The sequence below is a fragment of the Poromitra crassiceps genome (genome assembly GCF_964638095.1).
Source record: "Poromitra crassiceps genome assembly, chromosome: 3".
In the NCBI taxonomy this organism is placed as follows: Eukaryota; Metazoa; Chordata; class Actinopteri; order Beryciformes; family Melamphaidae; genus Poromitra; species Poromitra crassiceps.
The window spans coordinates 17,328,866-17,354,716 of NC_139625.1; the positions used below are offsets into that span (position 1 = coordinate 17,328,866).

Genomic DNA, 25,851 nt, shown 5'->3' on the forward strand with positions numbered 1-25,851 from the left:
TGAAGGCAGCCTGGTGTCTCTGTGGATTTGGGGAGGGCACTGGATAATGGTAGCAGATCATTGGCTGAATATCTCTCGTAAAAAAATAAGCCCAGAATGCTTGTTGTTGTGTTGATTAAATGTGGAAAATTAATCACTTGAACTCGGGTGGCTTGCAAACACAAGCAATTAATATGACAACTAGTGGTGGACACTGATTCGATATGATACTGGGAGATCCCTGGCATTCAAATTCAATGTTGCACCATTTTGGAGGACTGTGTGAGGAGACGTGCCGGATGGCCATTAAAACATAATCTCTTCTCGCCAAAAGCAATCATTGGGTCAGAACAGTGAAAGCATGTTGGACAAACTGGGCCTCGCAAAATTGCCAATTAGCTTGACTGAAGGGACCGATAATATTCCTCATTTAAAGATTTGCTGATGTGAGAAGTCAGGAACGACTCACAACTAAATCAACTGGAATGCAAGTATTATAAAAAGTATTATAAATATAAAAATGTATGGTTGGTGTATAGTATAGAGTATAATCACGTTTTGCAACTGTAAGTGAGTACAAGCTCATAGAGTTAAAACTGCAATATGCAACTTTGCTCATGTTAAAATGACAATAAATAGGGTTAGTCCTGGTGGTTCAGTGGTCTAAGAAGGCATTGGTTCTCAAAACTTTTCAGGTCAAGGACCCCTAAACTGACACAAAATTAGACCCCTGGCACTGACCCCATTTGATAATATTTTGTCCCAGGATACTGTTAGGCTGAAATCTGTGACGCATTGCTCCGCATGGGGGAAAGAATCAATACTTTCTCCATTTCTGGCAGCAGTCATCAGAATATGTGACCACTGTAGCCAGTAACAAGCAGCACCCTGTGTGGTCACACATTTCCGTAGGGTCACAGTTCCACCATATTTGGTGACCCATCAGATTCTGTGACCTGCCATGATATTCTTATACCCTAATCCTAACAATCTCACTCCTCGTGCCTAAACCAACCAACCTAAAACACTGCAGGTCTGATAAGATTTTTGCTTTTAGATGTTTTATGACAGTGTATGAAAACATGACCAAAATAGTCATACATTCTGTCATTGTGTTACTCACTGACTGTATGGATGGAATTATAGTGAAAATACATTATTCCTTTTTTTGCTGGGGACCCCTGGAGGTCTCCGGTGGAACCGTGACATCTCAACTCAGATGCAGGATCTTTGTCATCTCCCCCTCTCTCCGCCAGGCTCTCTACATTTTAATAGTAATATTTCATAATAAAGTAAAGCAGTAAAAGTCTGTTCAAAAACACAGAACACCGGCACTGCTCTCCCTTTCCCATCTCAGGGAGAGGAGAGGGCACAGAAGTGAGGCAGAACTGGCTTGTTTATCACTACAGGGGAAGGATGTGACCCAGTTTGCCATGTTTTCTACCTACAGCAGCAAGCTAGCAGAGCTAGATAAACCATCAGGCAGCTCATCAGGATGACTGACAAGTGTTGGAATGTGAACTCGACTAACTGGAGGGGAGCACTCTGCAGCACTCGTACAGGTAATATACTCCCCTGCCTCGAGGCTAAATGTTGCATATTGTAGCTTTTTATATGCATGTGCATCCCTCGTAATAACTTAAGTCTCAGTACACCTGAATACATGGAATATTACCATGGATTACCTTCTAATGTGCAGGACAAATCCGGGTTCAAATCCGACCCGTGGTCCTTGGCCGCATGTTATCCCCTCTCTCTCTCCCCACCTTTCCTGTCTGCCTACTGTCCTATCCAATAAGGCAAAAATACCCCCCCCCCCTCCAAAATAATAATCATAATAATAAAGAAAAAAAGTTGTATGGCCACTTTAGTTTATCCCAGCTATCATATTTAGGTTTCTACAATATATGACATTTTGCCAGCTATTGTAGGCTACATAGATGATGGCATTTACATATGCCAACTCCTACTCCATACCACATACATACCAATAATAATGCTATGTAGAGTATCATACATGTGGTCTTTTCACTACCAGTGTTTCCCCTACTATTCTACAGGCCTGCCAGGCCAGGGAAAAAAATGCAAAAAAAATGCAAAAAAATTGCAAAAAAACAAAAAAACAAAAAAACGTTTTTTAGATTTTTTTTTCTGCTCTCCCCAAATTTCAATAAACCTTTATGGCATATTATTACAATACAACAATACTGGTGTTGACAGTGGACAGTAATAGAAGAAGCCAAATCATTCAAAACAATAAGCATTTTGCTTTTAGGAGCATCGTGCCAACGTGCAGCGCTGTTCCAAAACATGTCAATGTGTGTCGTTGCCTGGGAAACGCACATCCCATAATACAACTGTTCGCATCGCATCCCATAATAGTATGATGATACTTGGGATGCCATTGCCAACATAGATGTGAACAGGTTAGATAAAAGTTTAGCGTCGCCAGCGAGGGCCCACACCATTGCAGTCGGGGCCCTCCAGGCCTGAACATTTAAAATGATTCTAAACACTGACTACTGATAGAGGACATTCTGGAGACTCCAAACTAACCAGTTCCTAGTGTTGTAGATGCTGTCAAGTTCAGTCAAACCATTCAAAATGTATCCTGTATTTCACGGCCGCGGCCCGAATCGTCAATCCTCTGTCGCCGCTTGTTTTTGAAATGCTCCATGTCTCCAAGTAGACGGAGAGATTTCGACCATTCCCTGAGGCTGACATTTTGAGGCTGGAGAGAGAATGATTTACGACGGACGGGGGTGGGGGGGTGGCCTTCAGTGGAGTCTGTCTCTGTCTCTTTAGGGGACTATAAAGTGTAATCAGGTAGCAGTTAACAGCAAACAAGTTTGTCTGACCCTCACGCCCACAGTGCGTAACAGCCCTCCATCCAGCCGCAGCCTCTTCACTACCCTCTGTTTTGTTTCGGGGGGAAACGCCTGCGTCATCTCACGTTAGTCGTTATCCGTGCAGACGTGAAGCACCACAGGAAAGGTGAGCGCAGCCAAATGAGTCAGACAAAATCACAGTCATGTTGTCGTGCAAAATTTATAACAAACCGGGAGGAATATATGTGTGGGATTATGAACGGTGTCCTGTATTTGCCATGTGGCAGGTGAAACGACTGCCGCACGTAGATTCTGATCCTTTTCTTTTTGTTTTTTATTTAAAAAAAAACTGCTGTCCCGGTCGTGGCTCCACCCCCTTTGCTGATCTGGGGAGAGTTGTAGACTCCCACCACACGCTTCCTCCGATACATGTGCAGTCGCCAGCCGCTTCTTTTCACCTGACAGCGAGGTAGTTTCGCCGGAAAGATGATCACGCTATTCTGCCAGTCCCCCCCCCCCCACACACACCCCCCGAACAGGCACCCCGACCGACCAGAGGAGGCGCTATACCCAGGACACATACCCTTAATCCAGCTTCCACCTGCAGACACGGCCAATTGTGCCCGACCAAGCTGGAGGTAACACGGGGGCTCGAACATGCGAACATGGTAGGCAGGGACTACTACCTGGACTACCTGATTCTGCTCAATTTCCACGGTTTCATTATGTTGAATGCTTGGTAGACGAAAGGAGCCCGAAAATCACATCTAATGACAATAACAACCAAATAAAATAGGCATATAAGTAAACACCATTAAACACCAAGATAAAAGTTAATAGGCTATCAATTAAATGCTATTTGATGGCAAATTTAAAAGTGGTGCATTTTGAGATCGCACAGAGCAACTAACAGATCTAATTCCAAAGAGATAAGCCCAAAAAAAAAAACACGAGGTATAATGAAATTGTAAAGTTGATGTTCCTCCTCTCCGCTGGCTCCCTGTGCACAGTGCTTGCTGTGTCAACCTTGGCGGTGACAGTGTCGGTGGCAAGCAATCTGTCACACACTTTAGGTTGGCTTAAATATTTCAGCAGCCTTAAGAAAAAGTGCTGAAGTGGCTCTGTGTGTGAATGCCTCTACTTAGCAATTAAAGCCGCCTAGAAGTCTCAGAGACAGCCGCGCTATTGACTGTGACACGCCGACAAAAGGTGCCGGGATCAGCTATAAATGTCTATAAACCCCTTAATTTTCAACAACAACCTCAAGCCCCTTCGTTTTCACAAGATCCAGTTGTAAAAAAAAAAACAATTTGTACAGCGAGACACACACAGAGTACAGAGTACAGACACAAGCCATAGCGAAGATATTCTTTTGTCAAAATGTTTTTTTTTTCTATGCATGAAATAAAAATATGATTTGCATAGAGTGGGGGTGCTTAGGGTGCTGCAACACCCTCTGCTGTTTTGTATTGGAATTGCAACGTCAATAAAAAAAATATATATATATATTAGTGATGCGCGGGCCACAGTTATAACCGCGCTGACTGCAGATATCCCGCCCCGCGGGCGGGCAGGATCATAAAAATAAACATTCTGATTATTAGCAGATGGGTTGCGGCAGTTGAAACGATGTATCATTAATGAGGAACAATAATATGAATTACGTTCTCTAGTCTATGAACATATTTTAAGCTACATTTTTCATCAGGCACATTCTTAGTCGCCTATTGTAGATCCCCCAAAGGACCCACGGCCGTAAACAAAACAATAGCCATGTGCTAGGTTGCTAGGCTCCACTTTTGGTCCATATATGGTCAATGATGTCACCCTCAAAAAGGAGTCTCCGCTGAAGACGTGTTTGAAGAGAAGACGTGTTCGTATTTCAGTGTTTCTGCCTGTGTTGCTGTCTGTTGTAGTGTAAAACGACCAAAAGGGAGAGCAGGTGGTGACATGAAAGTGAGTGAGAAAAGGAGAAAATACTGAATAATGACATCACAACAGTATAATCCTAATGTTAATTTAAAATGAGATATTCCTCTAAATATGACTAAAAAACATCCAAACCAAAAAACGTAAAAGAATTCGCAGCGGTGCCCTGGCGGGCGCCACTGGGTCCCTTCCTTGCGGCACCCCCTACTTAAAAGGAGTTCCAGCGTCCCTGCGGTAAGTAGCATGATATAAGCACCTCTACAAAAGTAAAGCCAGGATGACTCCACAAGAAAAGTATTTGCAGCCTTCAGGCAGCGTAGAGACATTCCTCTTTACCTGTGACGGATAATTCTGTAGTCCTCCGCACCACAAAGCTTCCGAACTGTAATTCACAAGTGTAATTCCCAATGTCATCTTCCCGCACTTCCTTGATGGACAGAGTGTCCCGCCTCCTCACGATGGTCTGTCTCCACTGCTTTGGCTGGCACTCCTTTAATCAAAGCACAGAGAAAAGACCGTGGGGATGTGCAAACAGGGAATCAACTAATCTGGCCTGGCTGCACTGTCAGCAGCTCGCCATTTTTAACTGGAGTTTCAACTCAACTCAACTCTCGTCCACAGGGGAGACACGTTCGTTTCCACACTTCTCATCAATAACAACACAGAAGAGAAGAGAATATTACATCTTTGAGCATATTAAATGAACAAGCTAAATCTGTAGAGGGCCTTTTGTTATCAAATGTCAAACTAGCTTTCTAAACTGTTACACAAAATGATAGGAGTACCGCAGGAATGATGTATTTTTGTAGGCTTACCCAGAAGTCCCCGCAGCTCCTGGTTCCTACGTGTAAAAGTCAATGGGATTTTTGTATGGGAGTTTCCGTTAAATGCATGAAATAAGGTCTGTGGTTAACAAAAGTTTATGAAACAGCGAAGATAATCTTCACAAATGAAGACCACTTTTATGACTTTTGAAGTCTTTTGAAGACATTTACGCTTCAAAACTCATAAAAGTGGCCCTCATTTGTGAAGATTATCTTGCTGAACACAAAGTTTGCTCATAAACGTTTGTTAACCACAGACCTTATGTCAAGCTTAACCAAACTCCCCATGCAAAAGTCCCATTAAGCTTTCCACATAGGAAAAGGAAGTGCTAACATCCAGGTCGTCTGGACTCATTCCTGCAGTACTCTAGTCTAGAGATATCACATGATACCAATACATGAAACTGACAGTAAAGCAACTCACTTGATGATGATATGCACCAAATTTACCATCACAAACATCACCTTCATCATTAAAGTACCATTGAACTAATTGCCCAACTACTGGCTCTGTTTGAATAGTGATTTAAGGGATTAAGGCTCTGTGTGTTTTTCATTCTGAAACTGATTTGAACGGTTTTGATACAAAGACTGATGGTATGAGCCGGGTGAATGAAAGTGCACATACCTATGTACAACTACATGTATTTTGAGACTGTAAAAGGTCTGTTCAGAAACACTTGCTGATAACTGTAAACACTTGATTAGAAAGATAACTCAAAAGATCTTATTTTCAGTTATGATGGGTTGAATAAGTTCCAAAAAAGCTGAAACAAACAAAATCATATCCTAATCCAAAAGTTAGATAGACAAATAAATAATCAAGTGTAGACTATATAAAAGGACCATACCAGATTGACTGCATGTTTTTTTTTAGCCCATTCACTACACTGCACAAATACAATACTGTAGTTAGATAGTATAATAGTTTGATGTTGCATTCATTAGCATTCATTTCATGATGAAATCAACTTGCAGAGACTTGAAAACTCACTTGAGTGAGATAGGCAATAGAAAGTTAGGTAATCCAACGTTACTTTATGGCTGCATGGTAATTTAGTTGAATGCAAAGAATAATCTGCAGGTGTTCTTGTGCGCTCACGTGCTGGTGGGAAACTGTGACATCATTGCATTCTATGTTGATGGAACGTTAAACCAGGAAGATAAATGATAAGCAAGCGTGGCCGTGAAAAGGATGATGTGTTGATGTGAATTTCAGAATTTGGCTTCTTCTCACTTAAAACAAAAAGTTATGATAGCTAGTATGGCTAACTACTAAGTAGGGAATTAGTTTTTACATTTTACCCATTTGCATGTGAATGCACAATTCCTCTCTGTTAGACTTGGAAATGGTTTCCACGCACAAACGCCCACACAACAGAACGGACGTCTCTGCCAGAAAATTGTCCCTGAAGAAAAGATTGTTTTACCTACTAAATTCATACATCCATGACTTCTAAACCCGGGCAGGAATGTTTCCCAGAGCAGCAGAAAACTTGGAAGGAAGGGTTATCATCTGAATGCTTTGAAAATATGGAAATCTGGTAAGCATTCAAAAATCTGAAAAAGTATGCTTTTGGAAAATGGTTGGTAGCAATGTACTGTAAAGTATGTGCGTGTCGTAAATGGGCTAGAAGATGTAAAAAAAAAAACACTCACAAAAAACAGCATGGTCTGTGTAATTAAGTTGGTGCAATGATGCATTATTTTAACTCCGTCAAAGCAGTGGGCCGGACGGGTCCAATCAGGGTCCAGAGGCAGCGATGGGCGGGATTCCGGTGTGATGACAGTGAGAAGCAAGCCCGTGATAGCCCGTGACGGTGATAGACAGATGGTTCATCCAATCGGCAGGTATTTTTTTAATGCACCTGCCCTTTTCTAAACAGTCCTCTAAGGACAATGTCTGGTTCTGTGGAGCAAACCATCTGGCAGCGTCAGGTTTGCATTCTTCTCCAGCACATGGATTTTCTGTTTATAGTGGAAATGATAGAAGATACACTTAAAACTGAAAAGCAGCTGATGGTGTAATATGAATTCGAGCTGCAATGATTAATTGATTAGTCGACTGACAGAAAATTAATCGACAACTGATAATCGATTAATCATTTTGAGTAATTGTTTTAGGAGAAAAGTCCAAATTCTCTGATTCCAGCTTGGTAAATGTGAATATTTTCTGGTTTCTTTACTCCTCTAAGACAGTAAACTGAATATCTTTGGGTTGTGGACAAAAGACCAAACTAATCCATTAATCGAGAAAACTATTGATTATGAAAATAATCGTTATTTTCAGCCCTAATATGAATTGATAACCCTCTGTCTATTGCTACATGATAATAATAATACTATTTAGTAGGCAATATGTAGTGTGGACTTCCAGCCGAGGCGTGCAGAACGCCTGAGGCGGAGGAAACCGGGGCACTGTGGGTTCGGTTTCCAATTGTGGTCCAAGGCGAGCCTCCCGGAATTCAATCTGCCACTACTTACAAAGTGAGAGCCAATAACTGGAGGGTCTGGAGCCCACAGTCATTATCTAGCATTTTAATTTGATCGCTGGGAAACTGAAGAAGCGATGCGGCCACCTAATCCGACGCACATTCGTTTTTGATGAATTGGCCCCCCCGCTTCCCCCCCGACCTGCCGGGGGAGGTCTGCGGAGGCCGGCAGCTGCCGGGGGAGGTCTGCGGAGGCCGGCAATCGGCTCGGTTATACCGTGGGTGTTGCAACTGCCTCCCAGACACTCCGTTGGGAGAAGGAGAAGTTTAGAATGGGGTTATTGAGTTCATAACAAAAGGCGTGTGAGTGTACTATATATATATATATATATATATATATATATATATGTAATTTTGCCAGTCCTTAGGACGTTTCTGAGATATGTGTTGATGTTTTCAGTCGCAGAAAGAAATAGTATTGGTATTTGCAGCTACATAGACCCCCAATACAGCTGACCTTAAGTAGATTATTCTCAGCGAAAGTTCAGACCACAAATAAAAGAGCTGTCTGTGAAGTACGTTCATAAATTTAATTCAAAGTTTATATTTCTAAATGTGCAGGAGGGGTTACAGTGGTCAGACAAAAAAAAACATCCTACTGTGTTTGGAGAAATACATTAAATTGCAGAAGTTTGAGATTCTCAGGTATTATTTGGGGAAATAGAATATACAATGAGATCATATACTGTATAAAGATTGGTTCTTACCTTATACCATGAAATCTCAGGCTCCATGCCAGGCTGTATATAATCCTCAATGCCCGGACAGGTGATGTCTTTGCTTTTGCTCAGCTCTGCCTTCTCAAAGGACCTCAGTTTGGAGTTATAGCAGAGGTCGGTGTCATTCTCCGCTACCGTCAGAGACATGGACACCTTCATGCAGTATGTGGAGTTCCTGCAACACAAGCAGTCAACAGGTCAGTCGATCAAATCTCAGAGTTTGTCTCATAGACACCATTTACACATGCTATTAAAATGTGATCTGTATCCAGACACGTTTTCCGGATAAGGAAAAATGCATGTTAATGCAAGGTGTAAACGCATCGTGATCGCAATGTGATCGGATCTGCCTGACCACATCTGGAGGTAGTCCCTCGCATTGTGTTCAGATCTTAGGTAGGTGTGAATGCAATCCAAACAACGTGCTTAGCCCTTCCTATTTGTTGAACATAATCTTCATGGCCATGCTCTCTAGCCTAAGTGAAGCACCCAAATGAGTTGCTGCACCTCTTCTTAGCCGCAATGAATTGTGGAGCATTCATTCTCCTATAGGTTGTCCAGTCTGTCTGTGTTGGTGGCAGAGAAACCACCAAAGAGCTGCAGAGAGATGTTTTACCTGTGCATAAACATGGGATGATAAAGTGAATACAGTTGGGCACCACAAGCGCAATTTAGTGGAGGTAAAAAGCGCTGGTATGATATGGGGAGGTGAACCAAAATGCTTACCAAGGCAATGTCACAGAGACATTGGCTCATAAATGAGTGTCAGCAAATCCACAGAAGAGCGTGCAAATTGTATTTATATTTAGGTCATAGTCTGAATATTGAGTGCGTATTCTGCTACTTTGCCAATGAGGCTTAAATGATAGATTTTTAAGTCAGCATACTCGATTAAACCCTGCGATCTATGAGTGCATGTTATTATGTGTAGATGACTGCATCACTTTGATCTTGAAGCTGGTACAAGAGACAGTTCCAGCAGAGGCATGCTACTGTATGTTCTAGAGACAGTTCCAGCAGAGGTATGTTACTGTATGTTGCAGAGACAGTTCCAGCAGAGGTATGTTACTGTATGTTCCAGAGACAGTTACAGTAGAGGTATGCTACTGTATGTTCCAGAGACAGTTCCAGCAGAGGTATGCTACTGTATGTTCCAGAGACAGTTCCAGCAGAGGTATGTTACTGTATGTTCCAGAGACAGTTCCAGCAGAGGTATGCTACTGTATGTTCTAGAGACAGCTCCAGCAGAGGTATGTTACTGTATGTTCCAGAGACAGTTCCAGCAGAGGTATGCTACTGTATGTTCTAGAGACAGTTCCAGCAGAGGTATGTTACTGTATGTTCCAGAGACAGCTCCAGCAGAGGTATGCTACTGTATGTTCCAGAGACAGTTACAGCAGAGGTATGTTACTGTATGTTCCAGAGACAGCTCCAGCAGAGGTATGTTACTGTATGTTCCAGAGACAGCTCCAGCAGAGGTATGTTACTGTATGTTCCAGAGTCAGCTCCAGTAGAGGTATGTTACTGTATGTTCCAGAGACAGTTCCAGCAGAGGTATGCTACTGTATGTTCCAGAGAGAGTTCCAGCAGAGGTATGTTACTGTATGTTCCAGAGACAGCTCCAGCAGAGGTATGTTACTGTATGTTCCAGAGACAGTTCCAGCAGAGGTATGTTACTGTACGTTCTAGAGACAGTTCCAGCAGAGGTATGTTACTGTATGTTCCAGAGACAGTTCCAGCAGAGGTATGTTACTGTATGTTCCAGAGAGAGTTCCAGCAGAGGTATGTTACTGTATGTTCCAGAGACAGCTCCAGCAGAGGTATGTTACTGTATGTTCCAGAGAGAGTTCCAGCAGAGGTATGTTACTGTATGTTCCAGAGACAGTTCCAGCAGAGGTATGTTACTGTATGTTCCAGAGACAGCTCCAACAGAGGTATGCTACTGTACTGTATGTTCCAGAGACAGCTCCAACAGAGGTATGCTACTGTATGTTCCAGAGACAGCTCCAGCAGAGGTATGTTACTGTATGTTCCAGAGAGAGTTCCAGCAGAGGTATGTTACTGTATGTTCCAGAGACAGTTCCAGCAGAGGTATGTTACTGTATGTTCCAGAGACAGCTCCAACAGAGGTATGCTACTGTATGTTCCAGAGACAGCTCCAGCAGAGGTATGTTACTGTATGTTCCAGAGACAGTTCCAGCAAAGGTATGCTACTGTATGTTCTAGAGACAGCTCCAGCGGAAGTATGCTACTGTATGTTCCAGAGACAGTTCCAGCAGAGGTATGTTACTGTATGTTCTAGAGACAGCTCCAGCAGAGGTATGCTACTGTATGTTCCAGAGACAGCTCCAGCAGAGGTATGCTACTGTATGTTCCAGAGACAGTTCCAGCAGAGGTATGTTACTGTATGTTCTAGAGACAGCTCCAGCAGAAGTATGCTACTGTATGTTCCAGAGACAGTTCCAGCAAAGGTATGTTACTGTATGTTCTAGAGTCAGCTCCAGCAGAAGTATGCTACTGTATGTTCCAGAGACAGTTCCAGCAGAGGTATGTTACTGTATGTTCCAGAGACAGTTCCAGCAGAGGTATGTTACTGTATGTTCTAGAGACAGTTCCAGCAGAGGTATGTTACTGTATGTTCTAGAGACAGTTCCAGCAAAGGTATGTTACTGTATGTTCTAGAGACAGCTCCAGCAGAAGTATGCTACTGTATGTTCCAGAGACAGTTCCAGCAGAGGTATGTTACTGTATGTTCCAGAGACAGCTCCAGCAGAAGTATGTTACTGTATGTTCCAGATACAGTTCCAGCAGAGGTATGTTACTGTATGTTCTAGAGACAGTTCCAGCAGAGGTATGTTACTGTATGTTCTAGAGACAGTTCCAGCAAAGGTATGTTACTGTATGTTCTAGAGACAGCTCCAGCAGAGGTATGTTACTGTATGTTCCAGAGACAGCTCCAGCAGAGGTATGTTACTGTATGTTGCAGAGACAGCTCCAGCAGAGGTATGTTACTGTATGTTCCAGAGACAGTTCCAGCAGAGGTATGTTACTGTATGTTCCAGAGACAGTTCCAGCAGAGGTATGTTACTGTATGTTCCAGAGACAGCTCCAGCAGAAGTATGCTACTGTATGTTCCAGAGACAGTTCCAGCAGAGGTATGTTACTGTATGTTCCAGAGACAGTTCCAGCAGAGGTATGTTACTGTATGTTCCAGAGACAGCTCCAGCAGAGGTATGTTACTGTATGTTCCAGAGACAGCTCCAGCAGAGGTATGTTACTGTATGTTCCAGAGACAGTTCCAGCAGAGGTATGTTACTGTATGTTCCAGAGAGAGTTCCAGCAGAGGTATGCTACTGTAGGTGCAAAATGATAAGACATGCTTCCCCTGGGTCTCAAATTCCATGTGCAATCAGCAGCGGGCACGACCTCTTGATAAATCAGCTCCACTACCAATTTCCATAAAGCCCTCCCTTTATTTTGCACCTCAGGGGCCCTTTACACGAGGACAGTCTCTGGAAGAAACGACACAATAGCGTTTCCTTCACACCTTTTCCTTCACACCTTCTCCCTGTTTACATGAGCGCTGTTGAATTTTTAAAACGCCGTAATGTACATGCCAGGTCGCTAGGTGGCAGTGTGATGGTCAACGAGGCGTTGCTCGTCGCTCCATGGACGCTTCTGCATGACGTCATTTCGTAATCGTCTTTCTGGGTTTTAGACACGGAAGTAGATTACGGCTACCGTAGTAATTTTTAGACTTGCCAAAAAGCTGTTTTCAAGCTAAAAAAACAACAAACTTGTTTTAAAGTTGTAATATTCTTCGGGTGAGAACGTTACATACAGTAGATGTGACCAGTTCATCAGAATAAGCCTATTTGGAAATCTTTAACGAGCAGCGAGGATCGGGAGCACTGGCTGTGCTGACACTAGGGTTGGCACAATGGACGATGGCATCGACCATCGTGATTGGCCGACCCCCCATCGACCTCTGAGCCTTCTACATCGGATCATCGTGATTAATTATCTGTTCGAATTAAATTTGTGCCGTTTTAATAATAAAACATACCAAGTCAACTTACCGTGACGCGTGGGGGACGCGCCGGCAGCATTAAACGAGCGCCCCCAGTTCAGACTCAGAGAAGCCTCCCCTCCCAATCCTCTGCTCTAGTGCTTCTCTGCACTGGGTATGCTTGTTTAATGTCGCCGGGGCGTCCCCCGCGCACGAGAAGTCAGTTCTTTTGTTGTGAAAACTTTTAAGAGAAAGAAGAAACCTCACGTTCTTTCCTGTTTTCAACCCACAGTGAGTACAAGTCTTCAAATGTGAATTTAACTCGCCTGTTTCAAAAGTGAAAGTTGAAGTTGATTGATACAACACTAGCAATATTGAACAGCGCAGGCTAACGTTAACGTTACAGTCAGATCCTGACCAACAACGTGTGTGTGTTGAATTTAACTAGCTGGCAGAAAAGTGACAGAATTACTGGCGGATATAACGTTAGATTCGCGTGGGCTTTTGAACCTAATAAAAGAGGGTTGAGGAGACTGGAGAGAATTGAGAGAGAAATCGAGCAGCAGCAGCAGCTAGGCTACTGCTAGCTGTTACAGCAGTACTGCTTGAGGAGCCAGTCGGTTTTCTGCCAGCTAGTTAAATTCAACACACACACGTTGTTGGTGAGTAACGTTAACGTTAGTTTTGGGCCGTTCAAATTGCTATAGTGACAGCCGATGCCCACTTCAGTCGCGTTCAAGCCCGCTGGTATCATGTAGAGCTCAGGCTCAGCTGTCCTGTTAACGTGAACGCATTACAGCAACGCAGCGACTTAATAAATAATTAATTATTCCCCCAACCCCCACCCCAATGACGATGGCATCGTGCAAAACGATGTTTCACTGTAAAATAATCACGATTAATAAATTCCTGACATCGCACAACCCTAGCTGACACTGTCTACTGTGTAGGCTGCAGTGAGAAAACACTGTCGATGTGCTTGCCTAACGTTAAATGCCGACCGGGTACAGCCATCAGCTCCTCGCAGCAGCAGTAACGCTCGCTATGAACATGTAACTGAAGTCGGCCGCAGTGTAGCTTAATTCTGAATGTTGCCAAGTGTGTGTCGCGTGTGCAGGCACGTCAGTTTCTGGGAAGACTATCGTTTCTAACCGATTACATGGAGCGCTCAGCGGGAAGCGTCACCAACAATTTCACTCTGGAAGGTGGTTCCAAAATGTGCCGTCTCCAAAGCGCAGAAACGCCATCGCCGTCTTAACGGGAGGCACTAACGATAAAATAATTCCCCGTTTCCATAGGAAACCGTCCTCGTGTAAAGTGCCCCTCAGTCTTGATACTGTACACCCACAAATGCATAGACCCCCACACCACAAAGAACGACCGTCTTACCAAAAAACAAGGTTTTATCACTGATTTGCGGTGGCGCAAACCTTTAGTAGCAAAGCAGTTAATAATAGGACTATATGACTGAGTTATTATAGAAATGCGGTTTCCCTTAATAATGCTATCCATATGAGAGAGAGCGAGAGAGTCAGAGAGAGAGAGTCTTAGTAAGAGAATGCTGAGGGAGAGTGCGTACCGCTCCCGTTTAAATTAGCGCTGAATTTTGGAATAAAGTGCGGGGGACAGAGGGGACAGATGCGGGAACTGCGTGGGACGTGTCCCCCGCGTACCCCGTGCCCACTACGCCCTTGCCTGCCATGTTGACACTTCCTACAAATACAGATTTGCCACCACCTCACGTGCAGGTTTTGCTGTGGAGGACAGAGATCCGATCTCAACGAGGATAACGCATTAAAAATAGCAGGTGTAAACACAAAGGCAAGGACCGGATACAGAACACATTTGACTATAATACCGGGTGTAAATGGGGCGATATTGTCAAACACTCGCGAGACGGCGTGAACAACAGCTGCAGGCGCTCCGTCTCCGAGTTCACGCGGGCAGAACGAAGCCCTTCTCCGCTATCACAGTCTCCACAAGGGTGATTCATGTGACTCATTAAAGTCAGCAGAGAACAGATAGTATGAAACATTTAATGAGAAGGCGAGGCGACGCATCGTTTTCACAGATAAAACTACAATGGAATAGAGAAAATCCTACCTTTAATACCCATTGACATCTAAAGCGCTCACATTTTGTCTCGATTTTCTGCTTTGTTGCATCGGAGGGGGAAAGGTAATTTGGGAGTTTAATCACATTTATTTCACCATTTAAGAAGTTAAAAATGTTCTCTTTCATATTGCTGTTCACTTCTTATAGTCTGAAATAGGAAAGCTTTCACGAGGCGTGTTATCGGCATGACGGATCGTCGTTACTCTGAGCTATAGTGTACGGCCCAGACCATTACAGATTCATACAATGTCATATTGTGTTTTCTCATCCATTCAAGTATGAATAGCAATGGTACTCAGGTTGATGCACAGCTCTGCTGCACCTTTGATGGCAGAAGACAAAGGAAATACGTGTGTGTGTGTGTGTGTGTGTGTGTGTGTGTGTCAGAGAGAGGCAGGGATAGCAGCCCTAATGTGGAGCGACAGTGCCGAATGTCAACAGCACTTGGAAGATTGAATGAAGTTTTTGTTTCCATGCGTTATGCAGATACAGCGTGAGCTAGCTGAAAATTACTTGCTATGATTGATGCACTGCAACTGCTCAGGTCATATACATAAAGTTGGGAATTTACAATGCGAGCGAGTGAGAACGTAAAATGCAAGATTAGCTGTAATGTTTGGAGGCGACATGCTTGCCTGAGTCCACAGACAGAGGTGGGATAAACATTTGATTTGACTAGATAGTGGGCCTGCTGTGGTATGCATTGGCTGCCTGTTGCTGGGCCTGAATGCTATGGCACGGGTAAAGCTCGTCATTATGTGTTGCACCAGACCATCGTCAGCTGAGGTTTGGGCATGTTCAGCACCATCATCTTGTAGGGATCCAAATGCAGGGATGGGGAAAAAAGAACCAGAACCGTTTTGAACCGGTTCCAAATTGTTCAATTACTCACAATCGTATGCCTCTGAGTTGATCAATTCCTTTTATCGATGTATCTATCCCGGCGAGAATTCCATCCCCACCTCGCGGGGTAATGGTTTCTATGGAAACGTACTGCTTAAAAAGATATAATCTTCTTTCTGGGTGTTCATCAATGATGAGAAATGATCTGACGTCTATAGTTATTAACCTTATTTCGGCCTATTTTGGGCTGTTTTGACTTAAATCAGGTAGAAGTGAGGTGGAGGTTGGTGTGTAAATTCCGGGTGACCTCCAGGCCAGGGGGCCTGTCCTGGCTCATGAAGGCCGACTTTGGTGCTTAAAATCTGAGTAGAAGTGACCTCCAGGCCAGGGGGCCTGTCCTGGCTCATGAAGGCCGACTTTGGTGCTTAAAATCTGAGTAGAAGTGACCTCCAGGCCAGGGGGGTCTGTCCTGGCTCATGAAGGCCGGCTTTATTGCTTATAATTCGGGTAGAAGTGACCTCCAGGCCAGGGGGCCTGTCCTGGCTCATGAAGGCCGTCTTTGGTGCTTAAAATCTGGGTAGAAGTGACCTCCAGGCCAGGGGGGTCTGTCCTGGCTCATGGAGGCTGACTTTGCACCGGGGATGCAGAATTCGGCATAACACCGGCATGTTTTTCTGACCGTTGCACATGCACATTGTAAAAACTCAAACTCGCTGGTGCAATGCGTGACAATATTGTAACGTCTGTAAAATTATCATTTTGAGGGGGGACACCAACAATATGTTGAAACGTTATGGGACACCAACAATATGTTGAAACGTTATACAGTATATTTTGAAGAAAAGGAGCATAGTAATTTACTTTAAGAATGTTATTAAATCCGACCCGTGGTCCTTTGCCGCATGTCATCCCCTCTCTCTCCCCCCACCTTTGATGTCTGCCTACTGTCCTATCTAAAATCTAAAATAAAGGCAAACAAATTCCCATAATAATATATATATATATATATATATATATACAGTATATACAGTATATATATATATATTAGGTAGACATTCTACACTGTGTTCACACTCAAGAGATAATGGAACAGCTGCATTGACCCTCTAAACCTCTGTAGGCCTACTTTTTTCCCCACACAGAAAATTGATCCGGAATCGATAAAGAATCGGACTGATAAGCAGAAGTGATAATGGCATTGGTATCAATAAAATCGTATCAATTCCCATCCCTATCCAAATGTTATAGGGATCTAGTCTGAAATGTAAATATGACCAGCAACATTCTGGAGCCATATGAGGGCTACAGGAAGAGTCTTTTTTTACCTGCTAAGCATTTACAGTGATCTTGTATGGATCATTAATGGGGATAGCAAACATTTTCAGATGGGATCTACTGCTTGAGTAATTCTTAATAGAACGTGGGATCAATGAACACGACGACTCACTGTGAAAGTTGTGCTATTTGAAGGCGGGCAAAAAAAAAACAGCCAAGGCTCTTGATGGTCAATGAAGTCAATAAGAGCACCTTTCCTGGCTCAAACCGCCTAATAAGCCTGTCACAACTGACACGTACTCAGGCCTGACTGCAGCAAATCCCCCTGGTTATAGACCAAACAAATTGGCAGCATTTAGCAAAATCTCATTGCTAATTTTCCAACTAAAGCTGGTTACACAAATTGAGCTGAACCAACAAACAATTACAAACATGTTAAATCCTTACATAATTGCGCGGCATTAGCCGCCTCGTGGATTAGTGCAAACGCGCGCTGGTCCTCGCCACAGCGTGGACAAAACAATCCCTCGCCTTCCGTAACTGGCCGGCGCCGGCGCCGGTCCGATTAAAGTGTGCCCATTCTATGAAGCCCGGATGCAAATGTGACATAATGTGGAGATTATCCCAGACAACTCCTACCAGATGGACACCTGCGCAAATGAGATCCCACGGGTGCTTCTCCCTTCCCTGTTAAATATTCTGCGAAGCGCTGATAAAGTCGCCCCAGCGGCTGGAAGAGAGAGAGAGAGGCTGAATTGTGTCATGTGGTCCGCCTGAGTGATCGATGGTCTGGGCCAACGCTTTGTCCTACGATGTCTTTCCAACATTTCCCATCCCGTCACCGCGCCTTCTGAGCCCGACGAGCGAGGCGCCTCTCCCGTGACTCTTCGCTCAGCAGGTAATATTCATGAAGCCTCGCCGAAGAACTGGGGGACGACAATTATCCTCGTGCCCTGCACACAGCCGAGACGCAAGTGCACACTACGCACTGAGCACTCAATGCTGGCGCAGCCCTCTGTGTACCCTAGGTAGGGTGATAACAAGCTACTGTATGGCGATGCCATGGCATTAATGGACGAGGATGTCTGTCAAAAGCTGTCAAACTGAAGAAGATATGCAACGTGGTGGCAATGATAGATAGCATGCTGCATACATCAGCCGAGAGGAACCTGCGGCTGACAGCTAGCGCACACGGCTGGAGGGCAGGCAGAGGACTCCAGCTGCAATACGCGGGAAAGACGGTGAAATTATCCGTGCAATGGGCCAGTTATGAGTCCGACGGCTTGCCGAGAGGATTGTGGTGGAAAATCCCTACCGAGAGGTACTTGCGGGTCGTTTGCATTTGGTTAGAATTCACAAGTTTATAATTTATAGGATACTGTATGTCACTTCCAGAGTTAGATTGGCCTTTTAAACAAATGACTTGCAGTAAATGTGTGGAAAATCACCACCATCTACCTTCCAATCCATCTACCCATCAATATAGCCATCCATCTTCTTTTTGTCTTTTCTTTTGGGGTAATTGCTAGACTGCCCATGAATCTATCCCCCCCTGTGGATGAAGCAGACGGTACATGCCCTTTCACTCAGCCACTGTGAGCTCTGATATTAAATAATAGGCAGCGGAATTGATTTGAAAGTCTCACGAGATTGCATGGCACCTGGGGGGAAATAAATGAACTAACCTAATGAATCTCTTAATTAAAATAACTCCTCGCTAATGGAAATTGGATAAATGAAATAATTGCTGATTAGTCATTGGAGCCTGATTTCAAGTAACAATAAGGTTCTGAGGGAACCGGCTCAGTGTAAAGTATGTCAAAAGGCCAGAGAACACGGAGTTGATTAAATGTAACCTCGGCATAACGCTGTCACAGAACAGGGGAAAAACCTGTGCGAAAAGCAATTCTGAAATAAAACCAGCAGACATTAACCCTTTACACAGGGTTAAATATATCATGTCATGCGATGCACAGTGACACACAGTTCACGACTCGTTGCATAATTGCTGACTGTGCCAAAAGAGCTGATTGGAGTTTGATTAAAATACAGGTGTAGACAACATTGTTGCATACGGTAATTTCATAGATGCTTATTGTTGGCATTTACAGTATATGGAAATGTATAAATACATAAATAAATAAATAAATAAATAAATAAATAAATAAATAAATAAATGTGTACAAGAAAAAATAAATCATTGCATAACTGCTACTCCATAGAAAAATTATGTAAAAAAAAGAAATGTGGGGGGTCGTCTTTATTTTTTATTTAGATAGGACACTAGGCAGAAAGGAAAGGTGGGGAGAGAGAGAGGGGATGACATGCGGCAAAGGACCTCGGGTCAGATTCGAACCCGCGTCTGCCACACGAAGGATTGAGCCTCCATCGTAAGCGTGCTACCAGGTAAGCCACTTCGCTCGCGACTTGGTGCCGACAAATGTCTTTATTTAAATATTAATTTAATATTAATTTAATTTATTTTCTATTATTATATATTTTTTTGCCCCACAAGGAACATTGCTTTCGACAAACTATAGTAGCTCTCCCATTGGTGCCAACCATTTCAGTCGGTGCCGGATGGAAATCCCATTCCGCTCCCTGCAAGGTCTTTAATTGGCTCCGACCCGCTCTGACTGACCGGCTGCGACCATATATGGATTTTCCTTTCCGCTCCCTCCGTGTCGAATCTGCCGATCTCAAATGCCTGCACCGGCCGCTTTGAAACAATAACAACAGCAGCGCTAGCCGCTAGCTCGTTGCTACAAGCTGAAAACGATTGATGTGGATTGTGCAATGAAGCCAGCCTTTTTGGTGGATGGCTGTAATAAACAGAGCCCTTTTCCCCGCTAGTCCACAGTGAAGTTATTACCAGCCAGACTCTACCCCACCCCTTTACAGGGAGAGAGTCTGGCAACCTCTATTAAGAGGTTGAATTGGTTTAAGGTATCTTAAGCTATGTTTAAGTTAAGTTTCTGTTTAATCTTTCTTTAATCTGCCACTGATCTGGATGGGCCCTGTCAAGGCCCAGCCGGCAATTCAAGGTGGCTACATATGTGATTACTCTCAGGCTAGGATTCCAATAAAGTCTGTATTACTACGAAAAATATGTTTATTAAAATGATTCCATCGCTGGACCGTTAATCAATTAGCGTTGTAAACTTTTCCTAAAATCTTCTTACGAAGCAAACCAACATTGTTGAAAAATGCTCATCTTTAAAAGTGATGTCCACATGAGGTATGTGACAGCTTTAATTGTTTTGTTTTAGAGACTGAATGTCACTGTTGACACGGCAGCGTCCCAAACGGCTCATCAGCTGTTTCTCCATCTCTCCTCCATCACTGCAGCTTTTTCAACGCGATGTCATTTCCTGCCATAATCAGGACATCATGCTCAGCAGAGATGTGGCTAACATCTGCCAAATCATTGTAGTGTCCCTTGGCGGCAAAATGCATGTGTATACTGTATAGGCTACCGTATTTGTGATTTGTGTGTGTGTGTGTGTGTGTGTGTGTGTGTGTGTGTGTGTGTGTGTGTGTGTGTGTGTGTGTGTGCGTGCGAGTGCGCGCATGCATGCATGCGTGTGTGTAGGGCTGTAGTCAATTCTAAAATCAGGTCCAAAATGGGTCGAGCAAAGCAAGTTCTATTCAACACTAAGGCCTAAATATGCAATAAACAGTGTACTTTGTAATTTAAAAAAGAATGCTTAGGGGATTTCTTAAGGCTCAACAGAGAGGTAGATCTATCTGTAGGAGATTTGTGCTAAACCTTTAAACATCCTAATTAATGCAAAGGAGTTTGACTAATCAATGCATAGAGGTTTGAGGATCATGACAAACTACACAGGTATAATCCCTTAAAGACCACATGAACCCAAGTGGCGCGAGGGGCGGGGACGTATCAGACTGAAAACAGATATTGCCTGAGATGAAAGAGGGTTGAGAGGCGGGCGCATAGTGTGTTGATGATTTGATTTGACAGTTCTGGGCACTGGAGTTGGCGCTGGCCAATCCTGGCATGTTCTGCCCCCAAATCGAGCGTGTTGTGGCGCCACGCGAGTGGGCTCCGGGAGAACCAGGCAGCTTCCGTGTGGACCGGTGCGGACATGTCGAGGCAAGAGTGCTGCCTGCCGGCTTGGAGCGTCGACTAGCCACGGTAAAGAGCCGCGGTAAATACAATATTCCTGGAATGCGAGTTTAACAAACCAGTTACATGTCCTTTGCATTCTACATCAAATGAAGACTACTTATTGGCTAAGTTATTAGTTCGTTTATGGGCTATAAATTCTGCCAGGTTACAGGCACTAGGCGGCCATTTGCCTGTAGAATTTTCTCCTCGAAAGAAAGATTGATTGACAGCTGTCGTGATATGATTGGTTGAAATGGTGTAGAAATTTGATAGTTCTTCGTTACGTCACCATACTGTAGATTACAGTTATGAATGAAATCCTGAAAAATGAATGAAGATGAAGACACAGTAGTGTCGAAACGTTAGTTGAATAAAAACGTCATTATACCCTTGATCTGTGTGCTCCAGTACCTTTTGGATTACATCCAATTATCTATAACCTGAAAAATGAACTTTTGATGTGAAAAAGTGTGAAAAACTAAAGACATTTTTGTGATTTTTTTTTGCATACATTATTAAATAGGTGCAGGTATGTGAACTAAATAAAAATAAAAAAAACATCATTTTTGGGTTCAGCTCATCTTTAAACTGCTTGTAGTGCTGGGGAGAAAATGAGCACAGCACATTGAATGGTTACACGGGCAAACAGTAGCAAGTTGAGCTAGTCACAGAGTCGTTCATCACAGTCATTTACACGAATTACCTTACAGGCATACTTCTCGGACCATACACATCATACAATAGCGCAGTTCAAAGTACAATAGGTTAGAGTGCAATAGGTTACAAATGATACTAGTGTGTATCACGCTCTTTTGCTTGTGAGACGGCGATGCTACAGGTGCGCACATCACACACCTATTCTCTTAGGCCGTAAATATATAAACATTGTATGAAACATATTTTGCTTCAGAAATGTCCGTATTGTACATTTCTGTGCATTCCACAAACTCACAATGACCTACATTTTATTCTGGCAACTAGGCTGGTGCATCACATCTTCCAAAAACACTGTCCAGTGTCGCCCTCCACGCGCCCGGGGCCAGACCGGCCGGGGCCAGACTGGCCCGGGCCAGACTAGGGCCGTGGCGGATTAGCCTAAATCAGTCCATTTCTGGCCCCTGCATTATTGATGACCCGGGGCAAAGGTCACTGGGAGGAGCGGGGGTCCTACCTGTGGCTGCTGCTCATAACTCACCTGTCAGCTGTAGCGCCGGGCCCGGGATGATTAAGCACCGCGGCTGCCCAAATCTGACTGTGGGCCAACTTGCTCCCACTTAGCCCCTGTCTAAGAGTGTGCTGCATGCCCACCATGCCGCTGTTTACCCAACAACTGACTCCCACCTCAATTATGATCCATCCACCCCTCTCTCTCTCTCTTCCTCCACTCTCTCTTCCTCCACTCTCTCTCTCTTCCTCTACTCTCTCTTCCTCTACTCTTTCTCTTCCTCCACTCTCTCTCTTCCTCTACTCTCTCTCTTCCTCTACTCTCTCTTCCTCTACTCTCTCTTCCTCTACTCTTTCTCTTCCTCCACTCTCTCTCTTCCTCTACTCTCTCTCTTCCTCTACTCTCTCTTCCTCTACTCTCTCTTCCTCTACTCTCTTTCTCTTCCTCTACTCTCTCTCTCTTCCTCTACTCTCTCCCTCTTCCTCTACTCTCTCTCTCTTCCTCTACTCTCTTTCTCTTCCTCTACTCTCTCTCTCTCTTCCTCTACTCTCTTTATCTTCCTCTACTCTCTCTCTTCCTCTACTCTCTTTCTCTTCCTCTACTCTCTCTCTCTTCCTCTACTCTCTCTCTCTTCCTCTACTCTCTCTCTCTTCCTCTACTCTCTCTCTCTTCCTCTACTCTCTTTATCTTCCTCTACTCTCTTTCTCTTCCTCTACTCTCTCTCTTCCTCTACTCTCTCTCTATTCATCTACTCTCTCTTCCTCTACTCTCTCTCTCTTCCTCTACTCTCTCTCTTCCTCTACTATCTGCACTTCCTCTACTCTCTCTCTATGCCTCTACTCTCTCTTCCTCTACTCTCTCTCTATTCATCTACTCTCTCCTCCTCTACTCTCGCTCTATTCCTCTACTCTCTCTTCATCTCTCTCTCTTCCTCTACCCTCTATTCCTCTAGTCTCTCTCTCTCTTCCTCTACTCTCTTCCTCTACTCTCTCTCTTCCTCTACGCTCTCTCTTCCTCTACTCGCTCTCTCTCTTCCTCTACTCTCTTCCTCTACTCTCTCTCTTCCTCTTCCTCTACTCTCTTCTTCTACTCTCTCTCTCCCTCTACTCTCTCTCTCTTCCTCTACTCTCTCGGCTCATGGTATGTCTCCCTTCCTGTACTACAAGATTTCTCAGGGAGGAACAGACACCTCTGTGGATAATTTGGTTTTGCCATGCTGTCACAAACACGCCCGCTTCTGCCTACACACACTTGCACACACAAGCTCATGCACACACACACACACACATACACACACACACACACACACAATCAAGCTAAGTCAATAGTTCTGCTATGTGTGATATGTAATCCTTGCAAGACTGACACAAAACATCAGTACAACATCGTTTACATGATGTGGCCTATTATGCAGAAGAGCAAAATGACACGCTTTAGTCTAAATGTGATAGTGTTTGGTACATGTGTGCAATGCTATGAAGGTGTGATTGAGGATCGAGAAGCTCACTTCACAAAGGTAAAGGAGGACTTACAGCTGCAGGCAGGGCCTGAAATTAACAAGCGCCAAGCGCCAATGGCGACTAGATTTTACGTTTGGCGTGCGACGCTCAGGGGTCTACCCACCACGTGGCGGGTCCCAAAATAGTCATCATGTAAAATTAAAACTGTGTGTTTTGGTGGGCAGCCGGCTAACATGAGTGCTTCATGAGACAGTCTCTAGTTTTCTGGCTGGGCGGGGTCCTTCGGGCTAAAAGACTTTGCACAGAGTCCGTTTTTTCGTCAGAAATTAACGCACAAAAAAAAGAAAGAATACGACCTAATTTGTCCGACAATTACGTCCGTCATTTAAGTTGTCGGACGAGGTTCGATTTTATTATCTATTCACAATGAAAAATGGCGTCTGAGAAGTTAATTCACTTCATCTCCCAGCACAAAGCATTTTATGACAAAGCAGGAATACAGAGATTCGGAATTAAAATACAGAATGTGCCGGGTGATTGCAGACCAGCTTGGAACATGGGACGGGGTGTGTGTGTGTGTGTGTGTGTGTGTGTGTGTGTGTGAGTGAGAGAGAGAGCCACACAGACACACTGCCAGCCGCTGTTCTGCATCAATAGAGGATCGCGGTAGTTTTCGGTAGTGCGAATTTTCGCAACGAATATTGGATAATTAACGCATCGGACGGATAAAAAAAACGCATCGAACAATTCGGACTCTGTGTGCAAAGACCATTACACTGTGTAACACGGGGATCAACTCACACCGGCACGCGCCGTGAGCACAAACAAACACACCCTGCAGCAGGCAACACGCAGACGTGAGTTGCGGAATTGAAAGAAGCTGTCTTATAAACATTAAACTTTGTACACTTCTTTTCTATTTTTCAACCCAGTGTGAGTAACTTTACAAGTGAATTCAAGTTGTTTACTTTGTTTATAACATTATGAAGTAGCAGCAGTCACAGATACACAGCTCTCATTGACAAGCTCAGCGAGCATGCAGGCAAGTCTGCTAACGTTATGCGGAGCCCACCTATAATTCACATTTTGTGGCAAATAATATCCGCACGTCGGTCTGAGAAAAGTTGGATGAAAATCGGCCATCAGGAGGACAGCTCAGGAGCTTTTTGTCACGAGTTTATAAGCCTGCAAGGAAGTTTACTACAGTATGAGCCGCGGAGCGGACGGTGCTGAGCTGAGAGTCCTTTCATCTCAAAGTGACTGTGAGTAGCCTACTATACATGTTCCTTTGTCAGTAACACCCTCCCCGGACTGTAGAAGCTTCGATTATGATCAATTTTATCTCCCTGAAGCGTTGACGCTCTATGGTATTCGGGACAGCCCTAGATACATGTACAGTATATGTGACAAAAATGCGATATATTATTTTGGCTGGTAAAAAATATGCCTAGCGGGTGGATTTTCTACCCGCCACTTGGCCGGTGAGTCAAAAAGTTAATTTTGGGCCCTGGCTGCAGGATTATACTGTACAGAACTAGAGTTTGAGTTTGAGTTTAATCATTCTGACTTGCAATACATGATTGAATTATGCAGAATGTACACTCGAAAAAAGACAACAAAAAATACACATACATTATGCATTATTAAAACAGACCCCAACATCAAAAATACAATCAGCGCTACAGCCCATTAAAAAGCCTGACGCCACAAGAGATGGTGGAGTTTCTCAGTCTATTTGTTCTGGTTTTTGGCAAAGACAACTGATTGCCTCTGCACAGAATACGGCCAGTCCTTTCTTCCTTACTAGGAGGGAGAATGTGGTGGAGCGGGTGGTTAGGCTGGTGCATGTCCTGAATCAGCTTCACAGTGGCCTGTTCTCTTCAGATCAGGTAGATGCAAAGAGATGTCCTTGAACCTCCTCATTATTTTGACAGCCCTTTTCTGAACCCGGTCCATGGTGGCTCAAAACTAACTTTTTGATAAGATCTTACTATCAACTTATTGCGAAAAAGAGGATAGCGTCTCCAGTTTCTGGTGGTAGACCAGACGTTCTCAAAGATGTTCATGTCACAGAACAATAGACC

The 25,851-nt window shown here is 43.9% G+C and overlaps 1 protein-coding gene across 1 annotated transcript in view; it reads right to left on the bottom strand.

The window, feature by feature from the left end:
- LOC310772941 (interleukin-1 receptor accessory protein-like 1) overlaps positions 1-25,851 on the bottom strand; it is a gene marked incomplete at both ends in the record, with an annotated part of 502,589 nt that overhangs the window by 299,282 nt on the left and 177,456 nt on the right. The window contains 2 exons of the mRNA XM_083632894.1: positions 5,073-5,226; positions 8,760-8,946. Of these exons, the coding sequence (XP_083489020.1) occupies positions 5,073-5,226; positions 8,760-8,946 (341 nt within the window). The remainder of the gene's footprint in view (positions 1-5,072; positions 5,227-8,759; positions 8,947-25,851) is intronic.